General features: G+C 57.9%; 1 protein-coding gene across 2 annotated transcripts; it reads right to left on the reverse strand.

Annotated features, from left to right (window-relative positions):
* Positions 1 to 17: 17 nt before the first annotated feature.
* Positions 18 to 9,503, reverse strand: DDHD2 (DDHD domain containing 2). Of its 2 annotated transcripts, XR_009279794.1 has the most exons (18): positions 9,128 to 9,503; positions 7,853 to 8,043; positions 7,215 to 7,304; positions 6,809 to 6,929; positions 5,792 to 5,881; positions 5,174 to 5,309; positions 4,436 to 4,644; positions 4,016 to 4,086; positions 3,777 to 3,896; positions 3,502 to 3,597; positions 3,291 to 3,413; positions 3,042 to 3,197; positions 2,860 to 2,962; positions 2,612 to 2,776; positions 2,084 to 2,246; positions 1,701 to 1,812; positions 358 to 1,467; positions 18 to 270 (listed from the first exon to the last, which is right to left on the reverse strand). XR_009279794.1 is itself a non-coding variant. In XM_058859232.1 (17 exons), exons 1-16 carry the CDS (start codon positions 9,309 to 9,311, stop codon positions 1,722 to 1,724), a joined length of 2,109 nt encoding a protein of 702 aa, XP_058715215.1. In that variant the 5' UTR covers positions 9,312 to 9,503; the 3' UTR covers positions 18 to 1,467; positions 1,701 to 1,721. The 2 variants fall into 2 exon arrangements, 1 of the variants encoding a protein (XP_058715215.1); XM_058859232.1 differs by having other exon boundaries at positions 18 to 1,467.
* Positions 9,504 to 10,807: the final 1,304 nt, after the last annotated feature.

Below are 10,807 nucleotides of genomic sequence, written 5' to 3' on the forward strand. Positions count from 1 at the left end.
GACATGCACACACCACAGTCATCTACTTATTTATTTTGGCTTTTACTGGAAAAGACATTAAGTAACATTTAAAATGTATTTAACTTTTTTTTTTAACAAAGTGCGTAACTTAAAAAGCTGATTATTAGTGTCCCATGTTAAGACTTTCCTTTCCTATTCCCATGAGACCTTAGCCAGCAGTAGTTCAGGTGCTGACTGAGCAGCTTGGCTGTTCCTGCAGTCAGGCAAAGAACAGCTTCTGTTCCTTGGGAGGGGAGGGAGAGATGGAGGCTGCAAACAAAACCCTTCCAATAGTGCAAACAACAGACAATGGAGGAAAAACAAACCAACAGGCTGTGGGGAAAAAAGGCTCCTTACCCCATGCAGGGCAAAAGTCAGCAGGAAGGAAAGTGGTTTGGCTCTTCCAAAGGCTGCACAGCAACACCTCAAACAGCACTGGAGCCCCAGCCCAGGGGCTTTGGTGGCCAGGGAAGGATCACAGAGGCTCTCCAGCCCTGTCCCCCCCAAAAAAGAGCTTCAAGGCAGGTGCAGACTGAGCTGCCTACAGAGCTGGTGTCATTCCTGCAGTGTCCAGACCCTGCTGGATCTGGGCTCCACCTTTGCTGGCTGCATTTTGTACATTTAAAGCTGAAAACAAGGACTTGGAGCGTGGTGAGCGCAAGATCTCCGTCCTCACCCGCCAGCCCCGTGGGACAACATTGCTGCTTTGTGTCCCTGTGGGGCACAGGGGGCCCACACTGTCCTGGCACTGCCAGCAGCAGCTGCTGCTCTCCAGGCTGGCTGGAGCTGGGGCTGAAGCTTTCCTCAGAGCAGGGCTTGCTCAGTGCTGTGCAGAGCCCCTTGGTGCCAGCACGGGCTGGGTGAGGGTGCAGAGCTGTCACCACCAACACACCACAGCAGGGAGGAGCACGGGGCAGCCCTGCCTGGCTCGGCCCAGGGCTGCACAAACATGCAGCAGCAGTGCAGGGACAACGAGGGTGGCTGCTGGGCAGACCCTGTGCCCTGGGCTTTGCCTTCCAGCAGCTCTGGCATGGCTGTGCTGTTAGCAGGCAGCAATCTCTCCTGCTCCCAGGCTGCTGTCGCTCTTTCCACACTCTGTGTTTAAGGCTTTTTCTCCTCCTCAAGGTCCTGGGCTGTGAGTGTCCTCATCAAGCCAGGCACAGGGTCAGGACCAGGTTCTGAGCCTGGACAGCTCATCTGCTGCAGTGCTGGAGGAGCTGGTGTGGGGACTCACAGGTGGAGGGTTCACATTGCCACAGGGAGTCACTCTACAGGTGTTATGTGTGTTTGAGCAGAAGTGTTTTTCCCTTGACAGTTTTTCCCCTACCCAAAACGGAGGAAAATCCATCCTTATCTCCAGGCAGCAGCAGGTACTGGGGAAGCAGCATGCAGGACACGGCAGCAGAGGAGAGAGGAAGGCAGAGAGGAGATCTGGACTTTCCTGGTGAGTACTCAGTGGGACTGGACCTAAGAAAGCAAAAGGAGAACAGGAATAGCTGCAGTGAGGCAGCCAGAATCCAGCCTCCTGCAGCCTCCTGGTCTGATTGTGCTCGTGTGCAGGGAAGAGAAGCCAAAGGTGCTGGCAGACCAAAGAAAGCTGACACAAGTTCCTTGCCTTGGGTATTACTCTCTCAAACAAAGCAGATCTCCTCTGAGGTGTCCTAAGAAATCCAGATGGGGTTTAGGCAAAGGTGACTTACAGCCAGAACAGCACAGGTTGGTCACTGGCTTCCTGGTAAAGGCTGATCCAGTGTGATGCCTTGAGTCTGGTAGATCTCCTTCAGAACCAGCAGAACAGTGTCCTCTGACTCCCTGCAGGAGGAGGACACGGGAATCAGAAGGGAATTGCTTCCTTCCTCTCTGTCAGGACATCTGCTGGGGTAGATGCAGATGCAGGGAGCACAAGGCAAGGAGAAGCACAAGTCTCCTCCCTCTGTCCATGCCCACCCTCTGTGTGTCACAGACAGGAGAAGATCTTGTTCCCTTGACTGAGGCTTTTCCTACTACACTGGCTTTGAAACTGATGCCATTCTGCTTCCACCACATGTGAATTTGAAGCCCTGAGCACTACACAGACACTTACCAATAGCAGAGATGCCCCTGGAGTGCAAACAAATACTCGTTGAAGCTCTCTATTGGCTTCTCCTGCAGCACGTAGTCGATGCGGTTCCCTCCGTTCAGCCTCCCCACGTTGATGGGGGTGGTCTCTTCCTTCACTGCTGCTGGGGGCTCCTCTGGCTTTGTGTCTGGAGGAAGAAGAGCAGCGTGGTTCAGCCACAGGGCACCAGCAGCCATGACAATACAACAGCAGGGCCATTCCCTCCCTTCACCCCTCTGCAGCTCACAGAGGGGAGAGGCAGCTGCTCAGAAACAGCAGTGCAGGGGTGACAAACTTAAAATGTGGTGTGGTGTGCTGAGACACCCCCCCAAGAAAACCACTTCATCAGGTGCTAACAGGGGAAGGCCACAGCGTCTGGGGAGAGCCAGGTGCCTCCACAGCCCAAAGGTGATCCCTTTGCTGGGCAGTGTGGCTGTGGGAGTCCAGGCACACCACGGGCAGCTCCTGAGGCTGCATCCCTGGCTCTCCTGCCCCGTGCACCCCACCACAGACCTGGCTGCTTCTCAGTGCTGGCCTCTGCCTCTGCTTCAGCCTCAGTGCTCCCTGCCTCCAGGGCTGGCACTGGGGCACGGGTGAAGGACTGCCAGGCCACTCGCAGCGAGCCCAGCAGGTTGTTCTTCAGGTCCACGCTCATGCGGGTCAGCCCCTCCTTCAGCTCTGCAAGGCAGGAGGGGGTGGCTGTGGGGCTGGGGCTGCAGCAGCAGCCCTGGGCTGGGGGACAGGGGCTGCCTGTGCCATACCAAGGTGCATCCTCTTCCTGCCCTTGTGGTGGGGCAGCAGCATCGGCTCAAACTCCAGGTCTGGGACGATCATGGGCTCGATCCGATATGCCACCGGGTCAAACTGCACACAAGAGGGGGACAGTGGCCAGGGCTCGTGCTCCACGTGTCTCACGCAGGACAGCTCTGGTTCTTATACCCACGGGGTGGAAGATGTTGAAGAAGCCTTTGCAGGTGGGCAGGCTGTAGTTTGGGTCGATCCTCTTCACTCCTCGCACTGTGAGGAACATCCCAATGGGAGAGCCAAAGGCAAAGAAAATGGTGGGCTTGTAGTTCAGCTGGGGGTAGTTTGCCGAGACCTGGGAGAGGGGGATGTTCACATTTGTTCATGAGATAATCTCTGTGCTGGTGTTACAAGGGCTCTGGGGGTGCAGCCAGAGCTCAGTTGTTACCTGTCCCAAGCCAACGTCCCGGTACTGGCAGCTCCTGACATCCTCTGAGCCGTCCCCATGCTGGGATGGGGACCCTAGCTTGGCTCCACGGTCACTGGGCCCAGGAGCTGCTGAGCTCTGATCCTGCAGCAGCACAAAGGGATCCTTGTGTCAGAGGGATGGAATGGGATGGGATGTGATGGTGTGAGCACAAGCCATGCAGAAAACAAACCTTCCTCTCTGTCCTGGAGCTGATGTAATGGAGTATTTTCATTCTTGGCCCTAAGGGAATTCCCATTTCTTTAAGGTTTTCCTCTGTACACAAGAACTGGAAAATAAGCAAGGCTGGTGTTAGTCCAAGAGCAGAAGTGTGGTGAGGTGTCTTTTCTGGGGTTGTGCTCCTCCTCAGAGATGTTTCATGTGTGACTCAGTAATAGAAGATGTGCAGTGGTGGGATGATGGGGAAGAAAAGCAAAGAGTCACAAGTAAAATAGGGCAACTTCTTACCAGTGCTTGCCTGTCCATTTTCTCCTTCTCAAAAACATCACAATACTCAGACAGCTCCAGCTTCTTCAGGATTTCTTTTACTTCCTCAATACCTCCCGTGCTGGAGGTTGCCCTGGAGCCCTGTGGACAGGCCCAGAAGGGATTGTGCTTTCTGCTCACCAGTTTGCTCCTGCACACGTTGTTTTCTCTGCCCCATCCCCACGCAGCTGCAGGAGGGAGGGGTCAGTGACCTCCCATACCTGTTCACAGTGCTCCTCCTCCTCAGGATCAGCCTTCTGGTTTGTCAGGAGATCAAACAGAATGAGAGACCCTAGAAACCAGGCATGGGCAGAGATCAGCATCTGGAGGGGAAGAGCCCAAGCCACCTCCTTTGTGGGATGGAAGAGCTGCACCCTGGACTTTTTACAGGCAGATAGTGACAGGACAAGGGACAATGGCTTTAAACTGACAGAGCCCAGGCTAGATTAGATGCCAGGAGGAAATTATTTCCTCAGTGCTGAAGCAGTGGCACAGGCTGCCCAGAGAAGGCTGTGGCTGGAAGCTGGGACAGGGCTTGGAGGAGCAGGGTCTAGTGGAAGGTGTTCCTTGTAACCCGAGTTGTGTGGCTGCTCTCTCTGCTCCCCTGGCACGCTGACACCCGCAGCAGTGCGAGCCCTCACCCAGGCTGTGCCCCGCGATGGACACCCCGCCCTTGAACTGCGGGTTCCTCTGCAGGAAGAGCTGGTGCAGGCGGTTCATCTCCGAGGCCACCGTGTCCACGATGGTCTGGCAATAGGTGGAGCTGTTGTAGAAGAACACGTCCAGGATGGTGTCGTTGATGAAGTGACGCAGGCGGTTGATGCTGGGCAGCGTGATCCGCTCCAGGTCGCTGCGGGGGAAAGGGCAGTGGGGGTTGCAGCTGGGGGAGCCACAGAACCCCACCAGCTTCTAAAGTGTAAATTCAGAAGAGGATTGACAGAGTCTCCAAGGATGTATGCTATAATCCAGACCCCAGCTTATGCCCAGACTGAAGGCAAAGCACAGCCTGTGCTCTTCCATTCCAAGAATAAAGAGCCTGTCCTTCCTTCCCCAGGAGCCTGGCCTGCTCTCTGCCCTTGCTGGGGCACTGCAGAGCATTGCTGCAGTGCAGGAACTGGGTACTCAGCTCTCAGAGGCCTTTAGCGAGGTGTGGATGTCCAGGGTCCCTCCCGAGATCAGCCAGGGAAAGCCTCTGTGCTGAGGATGCTGATGGGAGCGGGCTGTGTGCTGCGTGGGGAGGGGCTCTGGGGGTCCCTGTGTGTCCTGCTCACCCCTGCCCTAAACCCTCCCAGCTTTCCCAACAGGAGAAGTGGAGTTTGCAGGGCAGGAGCTGCCTGTGCCCCCTGCCATCCCCAGGGCCCAGGCTGTGGGACACTTACACGTCCACGCCAGTGGAGTGCAGGGAGCTGTGCCAGTTGACAGGCAGGAACTCCACCCGGCCCACCTGCTGCTGCTCCTGGGCCTTCTTGAAGTGTGCCTGCAGCATGCTGAGGGAGACGTTCCTGAAATCATTCACTGCAAAACACAAGAACTCTCAGGGTGATCCACCAGGCTCTGGGGCCAGCCCATGGCACCAACACCACTTAATACGATGAAAGATCATTACGGAGAAATCCCACCGGGGTCTTTAATCTGCTGCTGCTCCCCTAAGTCAGGTCAGGGGAGGCTTCATGTCCTGCCACGTGTGTTCACTGGATTTCACTGCCCCATCCGTACCTCCTTCACAGGGGCAGGACTTTAGTCTGGCAGTCAGCATAAGGGACTTTTAGACATTTACAAAAAATAACTTGTGAAGCAAAATTGATGAACAGCAGTTGCTTTAACCTTTTCAGAGGGTGGGATTTGGTGGCTCAGTGCCTGTTCTGCTCACGCTGCCCACAGTCAGCAGGTTTGGCCGTGCAGCCTGCCAGCGTGTGGGGATGGTTTGAGGCTCAGGGACAGCGATTCCCATTTCCCAGGGGAGGCTCTCCCTGCCGGGGCTCCCAGGCTGCACCTACCGCACTGCACGATGCTGCGGAAGCGGATGTCACACGCAGGGCCGATCCCGTGCACCACGAACACCAGGTGGTCAATCTGCAGCGGCTCTCCTGAGGAGGGAAGGGGAGCTCAGAGGACACAGAGCCCAGCAGGGAACAGACTGTGCAGGACTGGAGCCTCCCACCCTCGCTCAGCCCATGAAAACCCTGGTTAGTGCCTGGGTTTACACCTCAAGGGCGCTGGGATTTCTCACATTTCTCTTAGTCCTGCTAAATTCAGCTGCCTGGCCTGGGATGGATCTGGACCAGCAGGACAGTGGAGGAAGGGCTGGTGGCACTGCAGTTCATCCCTGCCCAGCCACGGGGATTGTTCAGCACTGGGAACTGCAGGGTCAGGAGGTCTCAGTGCCCCATGCCCAGCCCACCCTATGAGCCCCATGGAGCTGCACGTCCCAGGCAGGCCACAGGTGGAGTCAGGGCTTGTTCCCCACTTCCCACACACCTTAGTTTGCATACCTGCCTTCCTGAGGGCAGGCACCCACAGAGAATGGAGTAACTGCCCCATGTTCTCATGGGGACAAGCCTGAGACCTGACCAGGAGCTCAGGGCAGTGGGAGGGGACAGAGCTGACACCTGGCTGCAGAGATGGGGAGAGCCGAGTGCCACCAGCACGTAGGTAAGCGATAAACCACTGTGTGGTTTTCCCTAGCAGGGAAAGAAACTCTCCTCTTGTACCAATGCAGACATCCAGACCTCAGGGGTAATTTTAGGCACTGCAGAGCTCCCAGCAGCTCTGTCTCTGCACAGGGGCTGGAAGCTCACCACTCTCCCCTGGATGTGCAGTTCTGCACGTTCACTGACGCTGCAGCTCACTGGGGCTGGGGAGGTTTCTGAAACCATTTGGATCCTTTTGGCACAAAATGTTTTGACGTGCACTTCACTTCAAGGATCATGAGAGCTCCTGCTGGTTTTTCTGAGCGATCAGGTTGGAAAACACTCCAGAGGGCTTTGGATGGTGGAGGAGAGAAGCAAGCTCACCGTTGGGGATCTCGACAGCGATGTTCTCCACTCCTCTCTTCACAGTCCGGGGCCGACCTTGCTCCGTGGGGGTGGAGACCCAGTCGTCAGAGCTGGCAACGGGGTGGTAGTGAACCATCAGCTTGGGAACAAGAAGAGCCTGTCAGTGATCCCAGAGCAGAGACAGCCACAGCAGCTCCGGGTGACATGGGGTGGTACCAGACTGTGCTGGGCTGAGCCCTTTGCTCAGAGAGGTGTTGAAAAGAAATGTGAAGCTGTTGGCAGACCTGGCTGCCATTGCCCTCTCCTCTGGTACAGGCAGGTGGAGTGGAATGCCACTGGGACAAACCCATTTGACAGGAACAGCACAAAGAGACCCAAGGGATTTCCTCACTGGTCACCACAGAGATCACCAGGCCCTGCTCACCTTTGGGTTGTGCAGGATAATGACTTCTCTGTTGGGGGACTCCAGCTTCCTCTTCCACTCACCCAGGGTTACAGCAATCATGTAAGCTTCCTTCAGAAGAGAACACCCACTGTGAGTCAGCTGGAAGTGTGCCCATCAATGCTCAACCTCCTGGGACATTCCCCACCCAGTTTTCAGAATCTCTTATCAACACTTTGCAAAAGAGACAGAGAAATCAGCTGGAGGAGAAGCAGGGTCATCCCAGGATCACCCGCTGAGAGTGTTTAAGAACTCCCTGCTTTGACAGCAGCAACATCAGACTTCCCCATCAACTTAGAATGATTTTGTTACTCAGAATAGAGGTTATTGCAAAGATGGGTATTTTTCTATGTCTGTATCTTGCCCCAAAGGAGAGCCTGGCACTTCAAGGTGTCATGGAAGGAGGCACCGAGGCCAGATGAGGGCAGGGGAAGGGGAAGCCACGGCAGTGCTCACAGTTACATCAATCAGCTGCAGGAATGCCGTGCCAAAGCCTCTTTGGAGTTCATGTCCTCAGGCCTGACTGTGGTGCCAGTGGCCTTGGATGGGGTTTGGGACACCAGAGACAGTATGTGACAAGGAGAAGATGTGATGGAAACCGATGGGAAAGGTGTGCTTACCTCCAGTTCCTCACTGAAGGATTCTGAGTAGGGAATGAACTTATTGTCCTTGTCCCCCTTGTAGAACCAGGTGCAGCGTCGCACTTCAGCCACCTCCTCCTCCCAGTACACGGCCACGCGCTGCCGCGTCCGCAGGTGCACATCGTACCTGCCCCCCGACGTGGGGACCACCACACCGTCCTGCTCCTTTCCTGGGGGAAGAGAGGCCTGCAGTTAACCAGGAGAGGCCTGGAATGGCGAGATCCCAGAGGCTGGAGCATCCCCCTGGGCAGAGCCACGGCAGCAGATGCCAATGTCCTCTGTACCCAAGTTCAGAGAGCAGGGTCGGGGCATCTGGGTGAGACGCCCCAAGTCAGACTTCCCCCAGAGGCAGAAGGTGAGATGAAAACATTACACTACACTGTCCTCTCTAGCTCAGGCACGTGCTCACGTGGCTTCTCCCTGCCTCACCTGGAGGGTAAAGGTGGAACTGTGGCCCTGGGAAGCACATTGTGTAACAGTGGGGGTGCACCAGGGCCTCCTAAGGGTCTCTAAGCCGTTCCTCTCTGAAACAGAGAAATCTGCAGACCCCAATACAGACCTCAAACTCTGTGAATTTCGCTGCTTTTTGGGTCTGCCTGCGGGCTGGGCTGGTGGCACAGCACCCCGTGCCAGGCTGGGTCAGGCAGCAGCTCCGGGGATGGGCAGCACAGCCTCTAATCCCAAACTTCCTGGGCGAGGGAGGACGGGAGCCAAGCCTTGGGCAATCGGAGCTCTGCCTGTGGCAGCAGGTGGCACAGATGGTGACATGTGGCACACGAGGACCTCAGCACAGGGCTTGGAGCTGACCTCCAATCCTTGCTCCCAAAGCAGGCACGGTTCCGTGCCGTGGGGGCTCTCCCAGCGGAATTCCTGCCATCCTGCTAGCATTCTCCCAGCCTCACCAGACGATGCTCTGCAGTATGATTATATATAATTTACAGCAGTATCAGCTGAATGGGGTCAGACCATTTGATGCATCCAAACAGCTCAGTTATTGGGAGCAGGCACACGGCCAAAAAAGTCCCAATTTAAAATTCCTCGAGCGAAAATCTAGCATCCCAGCTGGAAAGCCACGGATGCGTCCGGGGAATTTTTTTTTCCCCCGATACCCAAGCGCACACCTGATGCTCCCCCGTCAGGCTCCCCAGGCCCGTTCCTTAGGGCGGTGCAAGAGCGGGGCCGGGGATGCAGAGGCGAAGGGCGGATGGCGGTAGCGGAGCCGGGGCCGGTGCTGCCGGGGGACCCCCGCCCTACCTGCGGCGTGCGCGGCCTCCAGGCGCTCCGAGTCCTGCGCGCTGAACGGGACCCAGCGCTCCCGGGGCTCCGTGACCTTGCAGTAGAACCAGTGCGGCACCACGGCCTCGTAGCGCCCGCCAGGCTCCGGCTCCGGGGGCTCGGCGCTGGCCGGCGCTGGCCGCGGCGGCTCCTGCGCGGACATGGGGCCGCTGCGGGGGGAGCGGGGCTCCGCCGCCACCGGGGCTCCGCAGCCACCGGGGCTCCGCAGCCACCGGGGGCTCCGCGGGTCGCGCCGAGCGCCGCCGCCCCGGCCCCGAGCGGCCCCGGCCCCGCTGTCCCCGCGGCTGCTGCGGCGGCGCGGCCCGGCCCGGGCGGCAATGCAGGCTCCGCTCCGGCCCCCGCGACCGCCCAGCCCGGGGCGGTGCTGCCCGCGGCCCGCCCCCTTCGTCACGGCCGGGGAGGAGCGGGGATTGCCCGCAATCACTGCCCGCAGTCCCTGCCCGCAGTCCCCGCTGGAGCTCCTGCCTGCAGCCTCGCCATCCCTGCCCGCAGCCTCTGCCCTCAGCCCCTCCCTGCAGCCCTGCCACTGCTGCCCTGCCTGCAGCTCCTGCCCGCGATCCCTGCCCGTCACCTTTGCCTACATCCCTGCCACGATCCTTCCCTGCCATCCTTGCCTGTGACCTTTGCCTACATCCCTGCCACGATCCTTCCCTGCCATCCTTGCCTGTGACCTTTGCCTACATCCCTGCCACGATCCTTCCCTGCCATCCTTGCCTGTGACCTTTGCCTACATCCCTGCCACGATCCCTGCCCACGATCTCTGCCCGTGTGCCCTCCCTGCGACCCCTGCCCGTGTTCCATCCCTGTGACCCCTGCCCGTGTTCCCTGCCCCTGCCCGTGTTCCCTGCCCCTACTCATGTTCCCTGCCCCTGCCTGTGCTCCCTGCCCTCGGCAGTGGCTCGGGTGGGAGTCCCTATGGCCCCGAGCTGGATGCAGGGCACTGGGGTGCAGGGAAATCCCACCCTGGTGCCCACTTCGGCACGAACAAACCCTCCAGCCCGGGGTAATTGCGGCAGAAAGCACGCGGTGCTGATTTAATGTTTGTTTTTCAGTCCCTCTGTGACACTTTAGCCTCCGTGGCGATTGAGAAACCTTCTGCTGAGGGCGAGCACTGCTGGAGAAGCAACGGGCAGCCCCAGAGAGAGTTTGGTTTCTGTAGAGATGAGCCCGGCGATAAACAGAGACAGACTTTCTAATTTGGGTGTTGTGATGTGGGTGGATGCTGCAAGAAGAACCAGCTGCCAGGAGCTGCTGTCCCAGTGCTCACCGTGCCACAGCAGGGACTGGGGAGGAAAGGGGAAGGCTCAGGATGCTCAGTGCTGCAGTTGTGCAGCTGGAGAGCAAACGCCTGCAGACCCTGAGCGTGCAGAGCGCGCACAGCCGCTGCTGACACAGCTCCTGCCCCCATCAAACCATCTCCACCCGGCCGAGCTGTGATGCTCTTTGGTCCTGTGTGAAAGAGGCAGAGGCAGCAGGTAGGGATGCAGTTACATCCTGCTGCCTGAGCTGTGGGACACGTGCCTAATCCCTGACCCCAGCTCAGTTTTGGAGGAAACACACAAAACCCACCCAGGGATGCCAAAGTGTCTCAGGCAGCCACACTGAACCACAGAGCTGCTCGGGTCCCCACGCCCTGCA

The sequence above is a fragment of the Poecile atricapillus genome, chromosome 29, assembly GCF_030490865.1.
Source record: "Poecile atricapillus isolate bPoeAtr1 chromosome 29, bPoeAtr1.hap1, whole genome shotgun sequence".
NCBI classification, from domain to species: domain Eukaryota; kingdom Metazoa; phylum Chordata; class Aves; order Passeriformes; family Paridae; genus Poecile; species Poecile atricapillus.

Bases quoted from the DNA above. Each gene is read 5' to 3' on its own strand.
- DDHD2 (XM_058859232.1), bottom strand. From the start codon at position 9,311: ATGTCCGCGCAGGAGCCGCCGCGGCCAGCGCCGGCCAGCGCCGAGCCC. The intron at 5,310-5,791 runs GTAGGTGCAGCC...TGTGTTTTGCAG, and splicing joins CCGCAGCATCGTGCAGTGCG to TGAATGATTTCAGGAACGTC. The intron at 3,897-4,015 runs GTATGGGAGGTC...GCCTGTCCACAG, and splicing joins AGGAGGAGCACTGTGAACAG to GGCTCCAGGGCAACCTCCAG.